Genomic DNA, 14238 nt, shown 5'->3' with positions numbered 1-14238 from the left:
CAGATGATCTGTTCTTTAAAAAATAAATTTCTATGGAAGCTGACCAAAAGTGAGAATGGCGTGTGCAACTCTTCTTATATATATATATATATATATATATATATATATATATAGGGAAAGGGTACTATGCCCTCAACCTCATGATAAGTTCCCGTGAGGTTGAACTGTGTGAGCCCCACCGTGATGCATGTCGACCATCAACACCGTGCATTTGATGGGTCCCCTCTAAATTATGAGATATTTCAAAAATCAGCCGTATACGGAACTCAGGTGGGCCATACCATCTAAAAGCATGTGAAGACATGCCAAAAACATATAAAAACACTTGGTGGGGCCCACCTGAGTTTTGAATGCTGCTGAAACTTGGTCTGAACCCTCATCCAAGTGGGACACACATAATGGATGGGCTGGATTTGCAAACCACATCTCGGTGGGCCCAAAAAATGATTATGAATGTTTTAATGGTGCACGGCCTCTCCCCACTTCTGTATGTGGTGTGGCCTATACAAGTCACGGATTGACTTGATTTTTGAGACCTAGGCCCATGATGGAATGGTGCATCTGACTGATGGGGTAGATGTTCAAAACGCATCACGGTGGGGCCCACACAACTCGACCTCATGGGACGGTCTCGTGAGGTCGAGCGCATAGTACCTTTTCCCATATATATATATATATATAGAGAGAGAGAGAGAGAGAGAGAGAGAGAGAGGAAATGGTTCTATGCAGTCGACCTCATGGGAACTTCCCATGAGGTTAAACTGTGTGGGCCCTACCCCTTTAAATTATGGGATATCCCACAAATCAGCCGTATATATACGGAACTCAGGTGGGCCATACCATCTAAAATCATGTGAAGACATGCCCAAAACATATAAAAGCACTTGATTGGGCCCACCTAAAATTTGGATGCGGCTGAAACTTGGTCTGACCGCTCATCCAAGTGGGACACACATAATGGATGGGCTGGATTTGGGAATCACATCTTGGTGGGCCCAACAAATGATTATGAATGTTTTAATAGGAGGGTAACCCCTCTCAAATTTTGTATGTGGTGTGGCCCACACAAGTCATGGATTGACTTGATTTTTAAGCCCGAGGCCCACAATGGAATGATGCATCTGACTGATGGAGTAGATGTTCGACACTCATCATGGTGGGCCCACACAGCTCGACCTCATGGGAAGTTCCCATGAGGCCGCATAGAACCATTTCCATATATATATATATATATATATATATATATAATATCCCGTCCTAATGCCTCATCTTGACTTCTATTTAGATTGTGATAGGGCAACAACCACTTGAGACGATCAAAGCTGGTGATAATTCAAGCACTCTAACAGAAGTCAAAGTCACCATGAAGTGGGTTCACATGGCAGAGATGATCATATGGCTGAGATTATCAAAGCTGGCAATCAATCAAGCACTCTAATACCATGACAGTAGAAGAACTGTACATGAGATTGAATTATGAATATTCGTGTTTATGAATTCTAAAAATCTCGAACACGTTTACACGATGTGTGCTATGAATAGGCGGCATTAAGCAACTTAATTATAATTCATTCTCACTATCGAAGGAATTCGGAATCGTAGCTGCATTTCATTTTGGACCGCAGATCAAACAACAACCATGGTCACAGATAGATCACACTCCCTTCTTCTCCTTGTAGCTGTGTTGCTTTCATTAGTTTCTTCTGGTGCCAAAGTATCAGCTTTAGAAGCAGAAGCACTCCTCCAGTGGAAGGCCAGCCTCCAAACTCAATCTCTCCATTCATGGTCTCTCACCAACGCTAGCAACAGAAGCCCATGCACATGGACTGGAATAGCATGCAACGACGCGGGAAGCGTAATGGAAATAAACCTACCGAAGGTCGGGTTGCACGGTACGCTCGATAACCTTAGCTTCTCTTCCTTTCCAAATCTCACCCGTCTAGATCTCGGCAGCAACTCACTCTCCGGCACCATCCCTTCCACTATAGGTGATTCAGTCAAGCTTACCTACTTGATCCTCTCTGATAACCAAATTTCTGGTTCCATCCCACATGAAATAGGAAACCTAAAATCTCTTACTGAGCTGAGTTTATTCACAAACAATCTGGTCGGTCAAATACCTCTATCTTTAAGCAATTTGAGCAATCTTCAATACATCTTTCTTGGTAAAAATCAGATTTCAGGTTCAATCCCGCCGGAAATAGGAAATTTGGTTAATCTGATCCAGCTAGGCATACCCAATAACCATCTAACTGGTTCAATCCCTTCTTCTCTAGGAAACCTAACCAAGCTCACCTACTTGTATCTCCATGTGAATCAAATTTCTGGCCCCATCCCTCAAGAAATAGGAAATTTGAAAAACTTGGTCGGGCTATTACTATCAAGCAACCTTCTATCAGGTTCGATTCCATCCAATTTTGGAAACTTGACTCAGCTTTCCAATTTCTCCCTTGGCCGTTGCCAATTATCCGGTTCGATACCTCAAGAAATGATGAATCTAACAAACATGGCTAGAGTTGATTTGAGCGACAACAATTTCGACGGCTCTCTACCGCAACAGATTTGCAGCGGCAGATCACTTGTATACTTTATCGTATACAACAACCGCTTCGCCGGTCCCCTACCAGAAAGCTTGAGAAACTGCACCACCTTAACCAGAATGCGGCTGGAAAGAAACCAGCTCACAGGGAACATATCTGAAATCTTTGGAGAATATCCAAATCTTGAATACATTGATCTGAGCTACAACCAATTCCATGGTGAGCTCTTGCCGAATTGGGGGAGATGGAAGCAATTGACATTGCTAAGAATCTCTTCCAACAAGCTAACTGGAAAGATACCAGTCGAGCTTGCGCTATTGACTCAACTGGGAGTGCTGGATCTTTTTTCAAACCATCTTGTAGGAGAGATTCCAAAGGAGTTGGGTAGCTTATCTTCACTGTTCGACTTAAGTTTAAATGAGAACCAGCTTGCAGGTGAGATACCATCAGAACTTGGGAAGTTATCCAATTTAGAGATTCTTGATCTATCAACAAACAGCTTAATTGGGCAAATCCCAGAACAGCTAGGAGACTGCTCCAAACTGCGGTACTTGAATTTGAGTGTAAATTATTTGAATGGAAGCATTCCTTCCCATATGGGTGATTTAAAATCACTGCAGGACTTGCTAGATCTTAGTCATAATTCACTTAGCGGAGGGATACCACCTTCGCTTGGAAATTTGCTCATGTTGGAAATTCTGAATCTCTCCCACAATTATCTCTCAGGCTACCTTCCATCTGGACTTGGAAATATGCCTAGTTTAATAACCGTTGATATATCATACAATGATTTGGAAGGCCCACTTCCAAATGGCAAAGCCTTCAAGCAAGCTTCACCTGAGGCAATCCGCAACAACACAGGCTTATGTGGTGAAGTACAAGGTTTGCCTCTCTGCAATTTAGCTAAGGAACATTCAGGCAAGGGCCACAAAGTCGTGATCTTCATCGTCGTTCCTGTGATAGGGCTGCTGTTTATTTTATTGGTTCTGTTTGGGTTTTGTTTCTTTTTTAATCGCACAGCAAAAAATGAAGAAACAAAGAATGAGATAAGAAAAGGATATGTATTTTCAGTATGGGATTACAATGGAAGCATCTTGTTTGATGAAATTATCAAGGCAACAGAGAATTTCAACGAGAAATATTGCATTGGTAAGGGAGGATATGGGACAGTTTACAAAGCAGAGCTGCCTACGATTCAAGTGGTAGTCATCAAGAAACTCCGCTCATTAGATGATGGTGAATCCGCCCATGAAGAAGCTTTCAAGAATGAGATACAAGCTCTTACTGAAATTCGGCACCGAAACATTGTGAAGCTTTACGGTTTTTGTTCCAATCGTCATTGCAAGTTTTTGATTTATGAATATATGGAGAGAGGAAGCTTAGCTAGTGCCCTAATTAGCATCAAGGAAGCTATCCAATTGGATTGGATTAAGCGGGTAAATGTTATCAAAGGTGTGGCCCATGCTTTATCTTACATGCACCATGATTGCGTTCTTCCAATAGTTCATCGAGATATATCATCCAAGAACATTCTTCTGGATTCTGAGTTCGAAGCTTGCATCTCTGACTTTGGTATTGCCAAACTTCTAAAGCCAGATTCATCTAATTGGACTACACTTGCAGGCACTCACGGATGCATTGCTCCAGGCAAGTAACTAATGCTTTATACTCGTTTCTCCCTGCCAGATCCAATTGTTAAGCTTAACATACAAAATGCATCTGTGTGTAAATTCATCTAAGTATATATTTAAGTGCAGCCTAAGTACATATATGGTTTTCTAACAGCCAGGGCAGTGTTTTCTGCTCTGAAACGGTTGTTGCATGGAATAAAAGGCCAAGTGTTTTTAACAAAATATAAGAATTCATTAGAATGGATCATATAATGCTAACCCAAATCAGTTGGTATAAGGCTCAGATGATCGTTGTGGTGGTTGGTACCATGGTTTAAGAACTCAAATGAACTCGATTTGACTTGCCTGAGTCAATTCAACTGACCAGATAACGATCCAAGCCGTGATTGCCGATCTGGCCATTCATTTTCATGGTTAGGCTGGAGTACACGACTGCTCCTTGAATTTTATTATATCATGTATTTGTTTTTATCAGCATTGTATTTTGAAACCTTTATTTAGTGAAGTTGTATGTTTCTTGTTAAAAAAAAAAAACCCTGGACTGACTAAATATTATGAAAACCCAAAAAACCTCGATTCGGCCAGGACAGTCACAAATCGAGAAAATCTCAGTAAAACTAGACCAAAGTTGATAAATCTCGGCACAAACAGACACAATATTTATGTTATATATATATATATATATATATATATATATATATATATATATATATATATATATATATATATATATATATATTAAAGATTGAAAATTTTCGGAAAAGATTATACCAATTTTCGAGTCGATTCAACTGGTTTTCCAGTTTCATGTTTTCAAACTATGATACAATTATAAGGTTTTGAAAAGCCATGGTTTGGGATTAATAACTGAACTCTTTGGTGCGGCAGAGCTTGCTTACACAATGAAGGTGACTGAAAAATGCGACGTATATAGTTTTGGAGTGGTGGCTCTTGAAGTGATTATGGGAAGGCATCCTGGTGATCTCATCTCATCATTATCATTGTCTATCGATGCCGGAAATATACTTCTCAAGGATGTGATAGACCAACGACTCTCACTGCCGATGGATGAGGTAGCAAATGAAGTTGTTTTTGCAGTTGTTTTGGCGCTCTCGTGCCTGCAGTACAATCCTCAATGTCGGCCCACCATGCGGACGGTTGCACAGGAGCTATCAGCTTGCAAGACACCTTATCATCAACCTTTCAACACAATCACATTGTATCAACTAATGGATGTAGGGAATAGTTGGATGATAAATGCTGAAGCTAGCTCGAGGACAGATTGAAGAGGTGGTTCATGAGGCACGTACTGGTGTGGCACACGTGTGGGATGTGGGCCACCTTATGCCATGGTCCAGTAGTCAAGAAGGTCAGTTGATCATGGGTTACCCGTGTGTGTTGAGAATAATCCGGTGGTCACCTTTTTCTCGAACAGTCCATTTTTCTTGTGCATGTGAGGCCCACCTGATGAGTCAACCAACCTGAATCTTGGACCGGGGCTTGTTCACGGTCACACTCACCTGATGAGTGGCTTGGATCAGTTGTGCCGAATATGTAGTGGTTGAATGGTTGCTGTGTCATGTCTGTATTGAAGTATCTTTGTTAATAGATGTTGTTCTGGTTCTTATATTGTTTTAACTGGATGAGAAACGCTGAGGGAAAGAGAGCAGCACACGTGCTGCATCGCATGCTTAGATGGGCAGATGGGCCCTCCTATAACGTGACATGGAAAATGAATCAAGAGTGCCCACTAATCGGGTTGTTAGACGAGTACATTATTTTATTTATTTATTATTATTATTATTATTTTAAAAGATGGAATTTGTATTACCGGAAGGAATTTACAGGACTAGATAGTTCGGGCTGACGCTGTTACAAAACCACCAGCAACAGCCTATCGTATCCATTGACATCCGAGGGAGGAGGCCCGAACGAACCTTACTCCCTCTAGCTTCCCTAATAGAGCCTAGACGTACCATATCCAGCACCAGCCCCCGGATGGTCAGAGGGGAACCAGAAATCCGAGGAGCCCTCATTCAAACTCTCCATACGTGCCAAACCGTCTGCGGTTGTTAGACGAGTACATTGAACATTGACCATTGGTCACCGTGTGTGACCCACTTGATGAGCCGAACGGCCTGGGATGTGCACACGTGCCACATTATCATGTGTTCGTGCATCGTTTCTTCAATCACCATCTCCCTACGAGCATGAATGTTGAATGTTTAAGACTAGTCTCTTTGCCAGAGCCGTGGATATTGTTACTTATAATGCATCGATTTCATTGTTTTCCTTTCTTTTTTTTCCTTATCATATCAAAGTTGGCTTCTATTGAAGGGTTAGGATTTTCCTATCTTAAAGAGTTTTGGTTCATGAGCCTTCCACAATCTGGCCATTTTGCCATCAACGACATGCCAGTTTTAGAAAAAAAAAAAAAAAAAAAATCGTGGATGAGAGAATTCTTGTGTGTTTGTATTTAATATATCGTGAGGTATATATACAGAGGAATTGGCCTTAAAAAGAAGAAAAAAAAAAAATCCAATGAAGAAAAATCAAATCCAAACAAACATGAATTGAGCCCAGGCCCTGGTACAATTCTCTCACACTCTAAGGGAGGGCAATGCCGCGGCAGATGCATTGGCCAAAATGGGTAGTAGCACCCAATCCACTTTTTTCTCAGACAGAGCAGCGGATAACCCCTCTCCCATCAGAGGCCTTATCTTTTTGGACAAAGTGGGTCTGGGCTCGATCAAAAACATGTAGATTTGTTCAATCCTTTTCTTTTTCCTTACGATAGGTCAATCCAGATTTTTTTCATTCTGGTCACCCCCAAGCAGTCTAAAGCGGATCGTTTGATTGTTTTGCAATGAAACATATCGAGTTGTTTATATATATATATATATATATATATATATATATATATATATATATATATATATATATATATATATATATATTATTTTTATTTTTCTGGTAAGTTTTCTAACACTACCTATGATAGTTGGGGATGGAAGCAGATAGTTTTTCGGCCCGGCAAGCAATTACGTGTCATTCTACATGTATGGGCTGCCATTGTTTAATAAAATAAAGGGCGAAAGCACCCTGTATTCAGGCCCGTGCACCATCCTAAATGTTACAACTATCTCACTGGAATTTACTATTTCTCCATCTGCCATCTCATGTTCATAATTTTAATCATGTGAAACTATGGTTTTGGTGTAATTCCAATTTTCAAGATTCTCTAACTCATGCCATTGAGAGTCGTAAAATCAGAGTAGCCCAGCTCGTAGCGGGTTGCAGACACTTTCATGGCAAAGATGGACCAAAGAAGACTCAATTGAAAATGGAAATGGTCCGGATGTAAAAATTCTGTCATTAAGATTGATAGTATTTGTAAGCATACTTAGTCTCACTTCGCTAAAATTAAATATTACAATGGCTACCGCGATCCTATACTATTAGTCTCGATGGACCAGATTGTAGAAGCGTTGCCCATACTATCCAATAATTGCATTGGTTAATCATTTAAATATTCTTTTCAAAATTAAAACATGTTTTCAAAAATTAATCATTAACATTGATCAATGTAGTCCAATTGGGATAATGTAAGAATTCTATAAGGTAAGCCTTATTGATCAATAGTTTAAATTGACTTAAGGGTTGAATAGTATGATCGGAAGTATTAATGTACCCCCAGTACTTAGTTGTGATTCATCTAAAATCGTGTAATGGGTGGTGCGTTACAATTGTGTCACATGCATAGTATTCTAGTTGGACTAAGATTGTCAAAATCCTGGTTTCCTTGGTTTCTTTCTTTGGGAGATTTGGAGGGCTAGAAATGAGGCAAGATTTGAGGGGCGTCCCATATCATCAGAAGTTGTTCTCAGAAGAGCCAAATGGTGGCTGATTTCTTTGTTCTCTAGCCCCCAAAACTGTTCAAACCTGCTGTTGGCTGACCACTCTGAACTCTTCAACATGCTACAATCCCATCCTCCTTGCCCTTCCCCAAAATTTACAATCATCAGGTGGATCAAACCCAAATTGGGCTGGTACAAACTAAACATGGATGGGTTTGCTCTGTCTAACCCTGGGCCTGCAGGTGGAGGTGGTATATGCAGAGATATCCAAGGTCTTATGATATTTGCTTTTAGCAGTGGGTATGGGACTGCTTCTAACAAAGTGGAGCTTAGGGTTGTTCACGATGGCATGATTCGCTGTGTAAATCTTAGGTTAAATAGAGTTCTTATAGAATCTGATTCTAAATGGGTGGTAGAATGCATTATCGCTAACTCCACTAACTCATGGATATGGAAATACTGGCTATCCAGAATTAGTAGACTCAATCTTAGGGGCAATTTTTGGATCTCCCATATTGCTAGAGAAGCCAACGATCCGGCCGACGGATTGGCTAAGCAGGGAAGTCTATTGCAAGCCAACCAGCTCTTCATGGACGTTTCTGATCTCCCCAAGCTAGTCAAGGGCCGCTACCGTCTGGATAAAACTGGGTTGAATTCTTTCAAGAAAGTTTAGGGGCCCCTTTTTTTGTATAGATATGACAGGCAGGCTAGCTTTTTGTATATGGTTGCTTCCCGAATGAGGTGTATATTTTGGTGAGGCCCAGTCATTTTGTGATGCCCACCCCTACTCTATATAGCATCTTTTTTATCAATAGATCCCAGGTGGTGTGCTCCCACCTTATAAAACAAAGGGGGGGGGGGGAAAAAAAAAAAAAAAAAAAGATAGTCAAAATCATGTGGAGCCTAACGACAAAGAGTTTTAATGGGTTTCAAACTCTTCAACCCTCTAAATTATATAAATAGGGTTAAGCCTACAAACAACTAAAGCTTATATTCCCATCCCGGTGCTTCTCTAAGCGGTATAAGGTGCAAAAGGCTGCAACATCAAGCCTACAGTGATGGCATCTCAATCAAATATAAATTATAGATTTCTCGATCCCTATCTCTGATGCATCGATAGGTCCTTTCAATTCCACATTATATGTTTACAATTGTTGAGGGTCAAATATTGATATTATCCCCCATTTATTTCTTGATTTTATAAACATAATATGGCTTAATGGTATATTTTACACATGTTTGTGTTGCAAGGTGAATTTAAGAGCTTGGACTGAAAAGAATGTTAAAAGCATGTATTTAGTATTCAGGAATTGCCAAAGAAAATAATGGACTTGTGGAGACCAAGATTAAAGATTTCAAGGTCCCAGGATCCAAGAAAATCAAGTAGAGAAGGAAGGAAGTCGAAAAAACAAGCGCAGAAATCACAACAACTGAGCCATCAAGAACTATTCGATGACATCAAAGATCTGTTCAATGACATTGAACACTGGTCGATGACATCGAATTTATGAGGAAAAATCAAGTTGGTTGCTGGACATATTGGGTGCTTTTCTCGATCAATCGAAGACATGTTCAATGACTCGAAGAAAGGTGCTCAATGACATCGAAGACTGCTCGATGACATTGATTTTACTGAAGAAATTGAAGCAACTCACTGAACTGTTTTGGACACATTCTCGATGACTCGAAGACCTGCTCGATGACATCGAAGGACGGTTCGATGTCATAGAGACTTACATAGTGCGAAAGAAGAAAATACGCGATTTTCGGATTCAAACCCCTTCGATGACATCGAACCAATTACGTAGTGTTTACGCGGCCTACGTAAATTTGATCCAATTTTACAATTTTGTGGAACTTTACTTATAAATAGGGGTTTCTTAAGTACTTTTTGGGATATTCTAGGATTTGGAGGAGCAAAGCACAAGGGTGGAGAGCCGTCGCCAAGCATTTTTCTCTCTTCCTTAGTTTTTCATACTTTCTTATAGGATTTTAGTTCCAATCATGTCTATAGTTGGCTCAACCTCTTAACTAGAGTTAAGAGGTGAAGCTTGTAGCATGATGCGATGTTTTTATTACTTTAATTCATGTTTATGTTGAACTTACTTTAATTTTAGTTTGATATTTAAGGAATACTTTCAGTTTTTAATGATTTATTGTGACTTAAATTACAATAGATCTACAATAGTTTTAAGTATCTTCTTTTCTGGTTTTGAGATTATGGGATTAGTAAATTCCATTGTTTTGCCATCATCTCATGGGCATGGTTTGGTGATGGAATCCCTACCAACTATCATAATTCTCCTCTTTTAAGAATTAAGTCAAAGGAACTTCAGATTTGATCTTAATTGTTATATCTTCCAATTGGATAAGATAGGACTCCAATTCCAATTGTGCTACTTGAATCAAGTAAGGAATCACCCTAATTGTTACAAGTGGATCCTTGGAAACCCTAGTTCCCACTATTGAATTATTAAGTTTCTAATTACACACTTAACAATTACTCCATTTTATTCCATATTTAGATTCATATCTTTTTCTAGTTCTACTTCTAGTTGCTTTCAGAATACACACGAGATTAGTCCCTGTGAATTCAACCTTAATCTCACCGAGATTATTACTACATCACGAACCTACACTTGGGGTTGTGAACAAGTTTTTAGCGCTATTGCCGGGGATTAACGGCTGTGTTTTTCTGAGATTAATTATTTTTAGAAGTAGGTTAAGATTATGGTTTTTTACTTTTTATTTTTTTGTTAGAGTTTTTCTGAATTATTTTAGCTCTCTAATTGTAGGTTTAGAAATTTTCCTTTTCTGTTTTTAGAAACTTTCCTCTTTTATACTTTCTAATTCTATGTTTACAATTTTTCCTAATTTGATTTTAGAAACTAACTTTATCTATTTTTATAAACTTCCTATTTTCTGTTTTCAGAAACTAGGTTGCTTTCTTATTTTATTTCTTTTAGAAACTAACCATCTTTCTATTTTTATTTTTAGAGACTTTCTAATTTTAGAATTCCTTTTTAAAAACTGACTTGTTTTGTTTTGTTTGTAGGATCTTAATTTAGAAACTTCTAATTTGGTAACTTCTTTCTAATTCTCTCCCTTTCTATTTCTAGATTTCTATTTCCCTTCTCTCTTTTAGGTATATGTTAGAATCTGAATTTGAGAGCTGAGAGTGTTTCATGGCCAATTGGGTCCGTGACAACACTCGACGTCTTTTGAGTGAATGAGGATTGGTTGAGAGATTGAAGGGTTATCTATCAATCACAAGGATTAGACACCACTCAAGATCCTCAAAGTCAATTGAAGTTATAACTGTCAATCAACCAGTCAATCAATCGGGAAGATAAACTCAACCATAATGAGAATGAGGTGCATCAAGCACCCCCGCCTCGTACTTTGTGAAATTATTTACAACCGGCGGGGGTGAGTACACCCTCATGCATGGTTTTTCCAGAAAATACGAGACACATGGATATCAAGCCAGTGGTGATCCAACTCTTTCCAAAATTTCATGGGCTTAAATATGTAAATCCGTACCTACACTTGAAAGAGTTTGACGAGATTATAGTCACTCTATACTTTCCAAACATGTCCGATGATACGGTCAGGCTAAAACTCTTTCCTTTTTCTTTGAAAGAGAAAGCTAAGACATGGTTGCATTCACTACATCCTTGATCTATTAGTAGATGTAATGACATGACAAGGGAGTTCATAAAGAAATTTTTCCCATATCATAAGACAAACACCCTCAGAAAGTCGATCATGAACTTTGCCCAAAAGGAAGATGAAACATTCTTCCAATGTTGGGAGCAGTTCAAGGATCTAGTCAGTTCATGCCCACAATACAGTTTTGAAACGTTGTGCATCACGAATTTTTTCTTTGATGGACTGACATCTCTTATGCGCCAATTAGTCGAGACAATGTGCAATGGAAAATTCATGAATAAAAATGTCGATGATGTGTGGGACTACTTTGATAAGCTTGCTGAAATCATACAATCATGGGACATCTCCCCAAAATCAAACACCATGTCTAGGCAGACACAATCCAAGGAGAGGAGCGGAATGTATCTCCTAAAGGAGGATGATGATATCAATGCTAAAGTGGTTAATCTCACCAAAAAACTCGAGGCCATGGAATTTACGAAGGATAAGGCTAAGGAAACTGTTTGCGGTATTTGTGCTTGTAACATTCACACAATTAAAAATTGTCCAACAATACCTGCCTTTCAAGAGGTACTGAATGAGCAATCTAATGCCGTAAATGATTATCAAAGACCTTTCAGTGGACCCACCTCTAATACGTACAATCCCAGCTGGAGAAATCACCCAAACTTCAGTTGGAGAAACGAACAAACTGCTACACCTTAAGGATTCTCTAATCAAATTCCACATCAAGGGAAACCTCAGGAGGATCCGGTTTTAATGTGGGGTGATGGATACAAGCTTTGCCCTTGACCTTACCAATTTTATTAAGTTAGCCCTTTCTGCTCTTTTCTTTGTTGAGTTGGCCATTACCAATCTCCTCTTTGTTGAGTTAACCATTGTCACTCTCCTCTTTGTTGAATTAGCCATTGTCACTCTCCTCTCTGTTGAGTTAGTCATTGCTACTCTCCTCTTTATTTTGCTAGCCTTGCGCTATCTACTTTTATAGCTTGGGCATGTGCATTGGAATTCCAAAACTCCTATGATTCAAATTACATTTTCATTTATTGCAAATGGTGTGTTAAAGGTATCACAACTAGTGATTCAAATATTTTATCATGGACGTAATACACTCTAGGTAGAGACCCTCTTGATCAACATATAATTCAATGGGTTTCGGTAGTGGTGCACAAATCGATGTAAGTAATTCGCAATGCGTGTTATATCACTTCTGGGATTGGATGTTGCAAATAGTCGCTCCATGAACAAATCGTGTCACGTAATTCATCTGACTCATGTGTTGTGCCGTCTCGAGGTGTTCACATAAATCTATTATAACGTTAAACATGCCGGTGAATCTCCGTAGTATGAGAATGTGGGCCAAACGGGGTTTTCTATGAATTATATTCCACATTGTGATGATCACTACATATGATGAGCCGCACACACTTTCTTAGGCATGCATTCATATATATATTGGTTGCGCATACTGATATCACTCGTAGTAGTAGACTACGAGACGTATCAGAACCCTTACGTTACTTTTATGGATCTCTTGAATTATTGTTAATCTTAAAAATAACCATCACTATGAGTAGGGCGTTGACCCTCTCTAACCGTACAAATGATGCAGGTGATGTACAGATTGAAGACCCAGAGGACCATCTCCCTCTGAAAGATCATACTGAATGAATAAGAAGATAGTTTTATAATTTATTTTTATATTTCCACTGCGAACTCGATAATGTGTTAAGTTCCCATTGAGAGGGAATTTGATGATTTGATGAACTCTTTTTACTTTAAATGAAATAATAAATACAGTTGATTTTATTTTCGTGAATGGTTACTTCATGAATGTAAATGGATGTGATCTAAATAAATAAATTTTAAAAAAAGTGTGATTTTTAAAGCATCAAATTCACTTAATTATTAACATCCGGTTTTCTCGAACACGAGTATAAACTCTGGCCATAAAAATTCGAGGCGTTACACTACACCCCGTTACTTGCGCCTGGCGACCCTTAAGAGGACTTATCTATGGACACTATGCTTGGTCTCCTACGAATACAGCACAACATGGATTCGGTGTTCATGGTAATAAATCGTTTCTTAAAGATGACACACTTTATTCCATATAAACAGACCCTCGATACAATACACATGGCGAATCTATTCTTCAAAGTGGTCATCTGGCTACATATGGTTCCCAAGACTATTACTTCTAACCATGATACGAAGTTCATTAGTCATTTATGACGGACTTTATGGAATCGGTTCGGTATGTGACTTCAATTTAATAGTACCTACCACCCACAGATCGATGGACAGACTGAAGTTGTGAATTGCACATTGGGAAACCTCCTCCGGTGTATTTCTGATGATGAGATTTGGCCTTGTCTCAAGCAAAGTATGTGTTCAATAATATGATAAACCGCTCGACAGGGATGTCCATGTTCCAAATTGTTTATTGTAGAGTGCCCCATCACATACTTGACTTGGTCCCTTTACCCAAGCGCTCAGAAATGAACAATACAGCAGAACATATGGTAGACTCAATCG

General features: G+C 39.1%; 1 protein-coding gene and 1 non-coding gene across 2 annotated transcripts; one reads left to right on the top strand and one right to left on the bottom strand.

The window, feature by feature from the left end:
- The first annotated feature begins 1612 nt into the window (after positions 1 to 1612).
- On the top strand, positions 1613 to 4530 carry LOC131238667 (MDIS1-interacting receptor like kinase 2-like). The gene has a single exon (XM_058236289.1). The coding sequence runs from the start codon at positions 1640 to 1642 to the stop codon at positions 4193 to 4195; it is 2556 nt and encodes an 851-aa protein (XP_058092272.1). The 5' UTR covers positions 1613 to 1639; the 3' UTR covers positions 4196 to 4530.
- A 7248-nt stretch (positions 4531 to 11778) lies between these two features.
- LOC131241874 (small nucleolar RNA R71) lies at positions 11779 to 11885 on the bottom strand. Its single transcript, XR_009169440.1, has one exon. It is a non-coding gene; the product is annotated as a small nucleolar RNA R71 (small nucleolar RNA).
- Positions 11886 to 14238: the final 2353 nt, after the last annotated feature.

This window comes from Magnolia sinica, chromosome 3, assembly GCF_029962835.1.
Source record: "Magnolia sinica isolate HGM2019 chromosome 3, MsV1, whole genome shotgun sequence".
NCBI lineage: Eukaryota > Viridiplantae > Streptophyta > Magnoliopsida > Magnoliales > Magnoliaceae > Magnolia > Magnolia sinica.
This window is presented reverse-complemented; position numbering and strand designations above follow the sequence as displayed.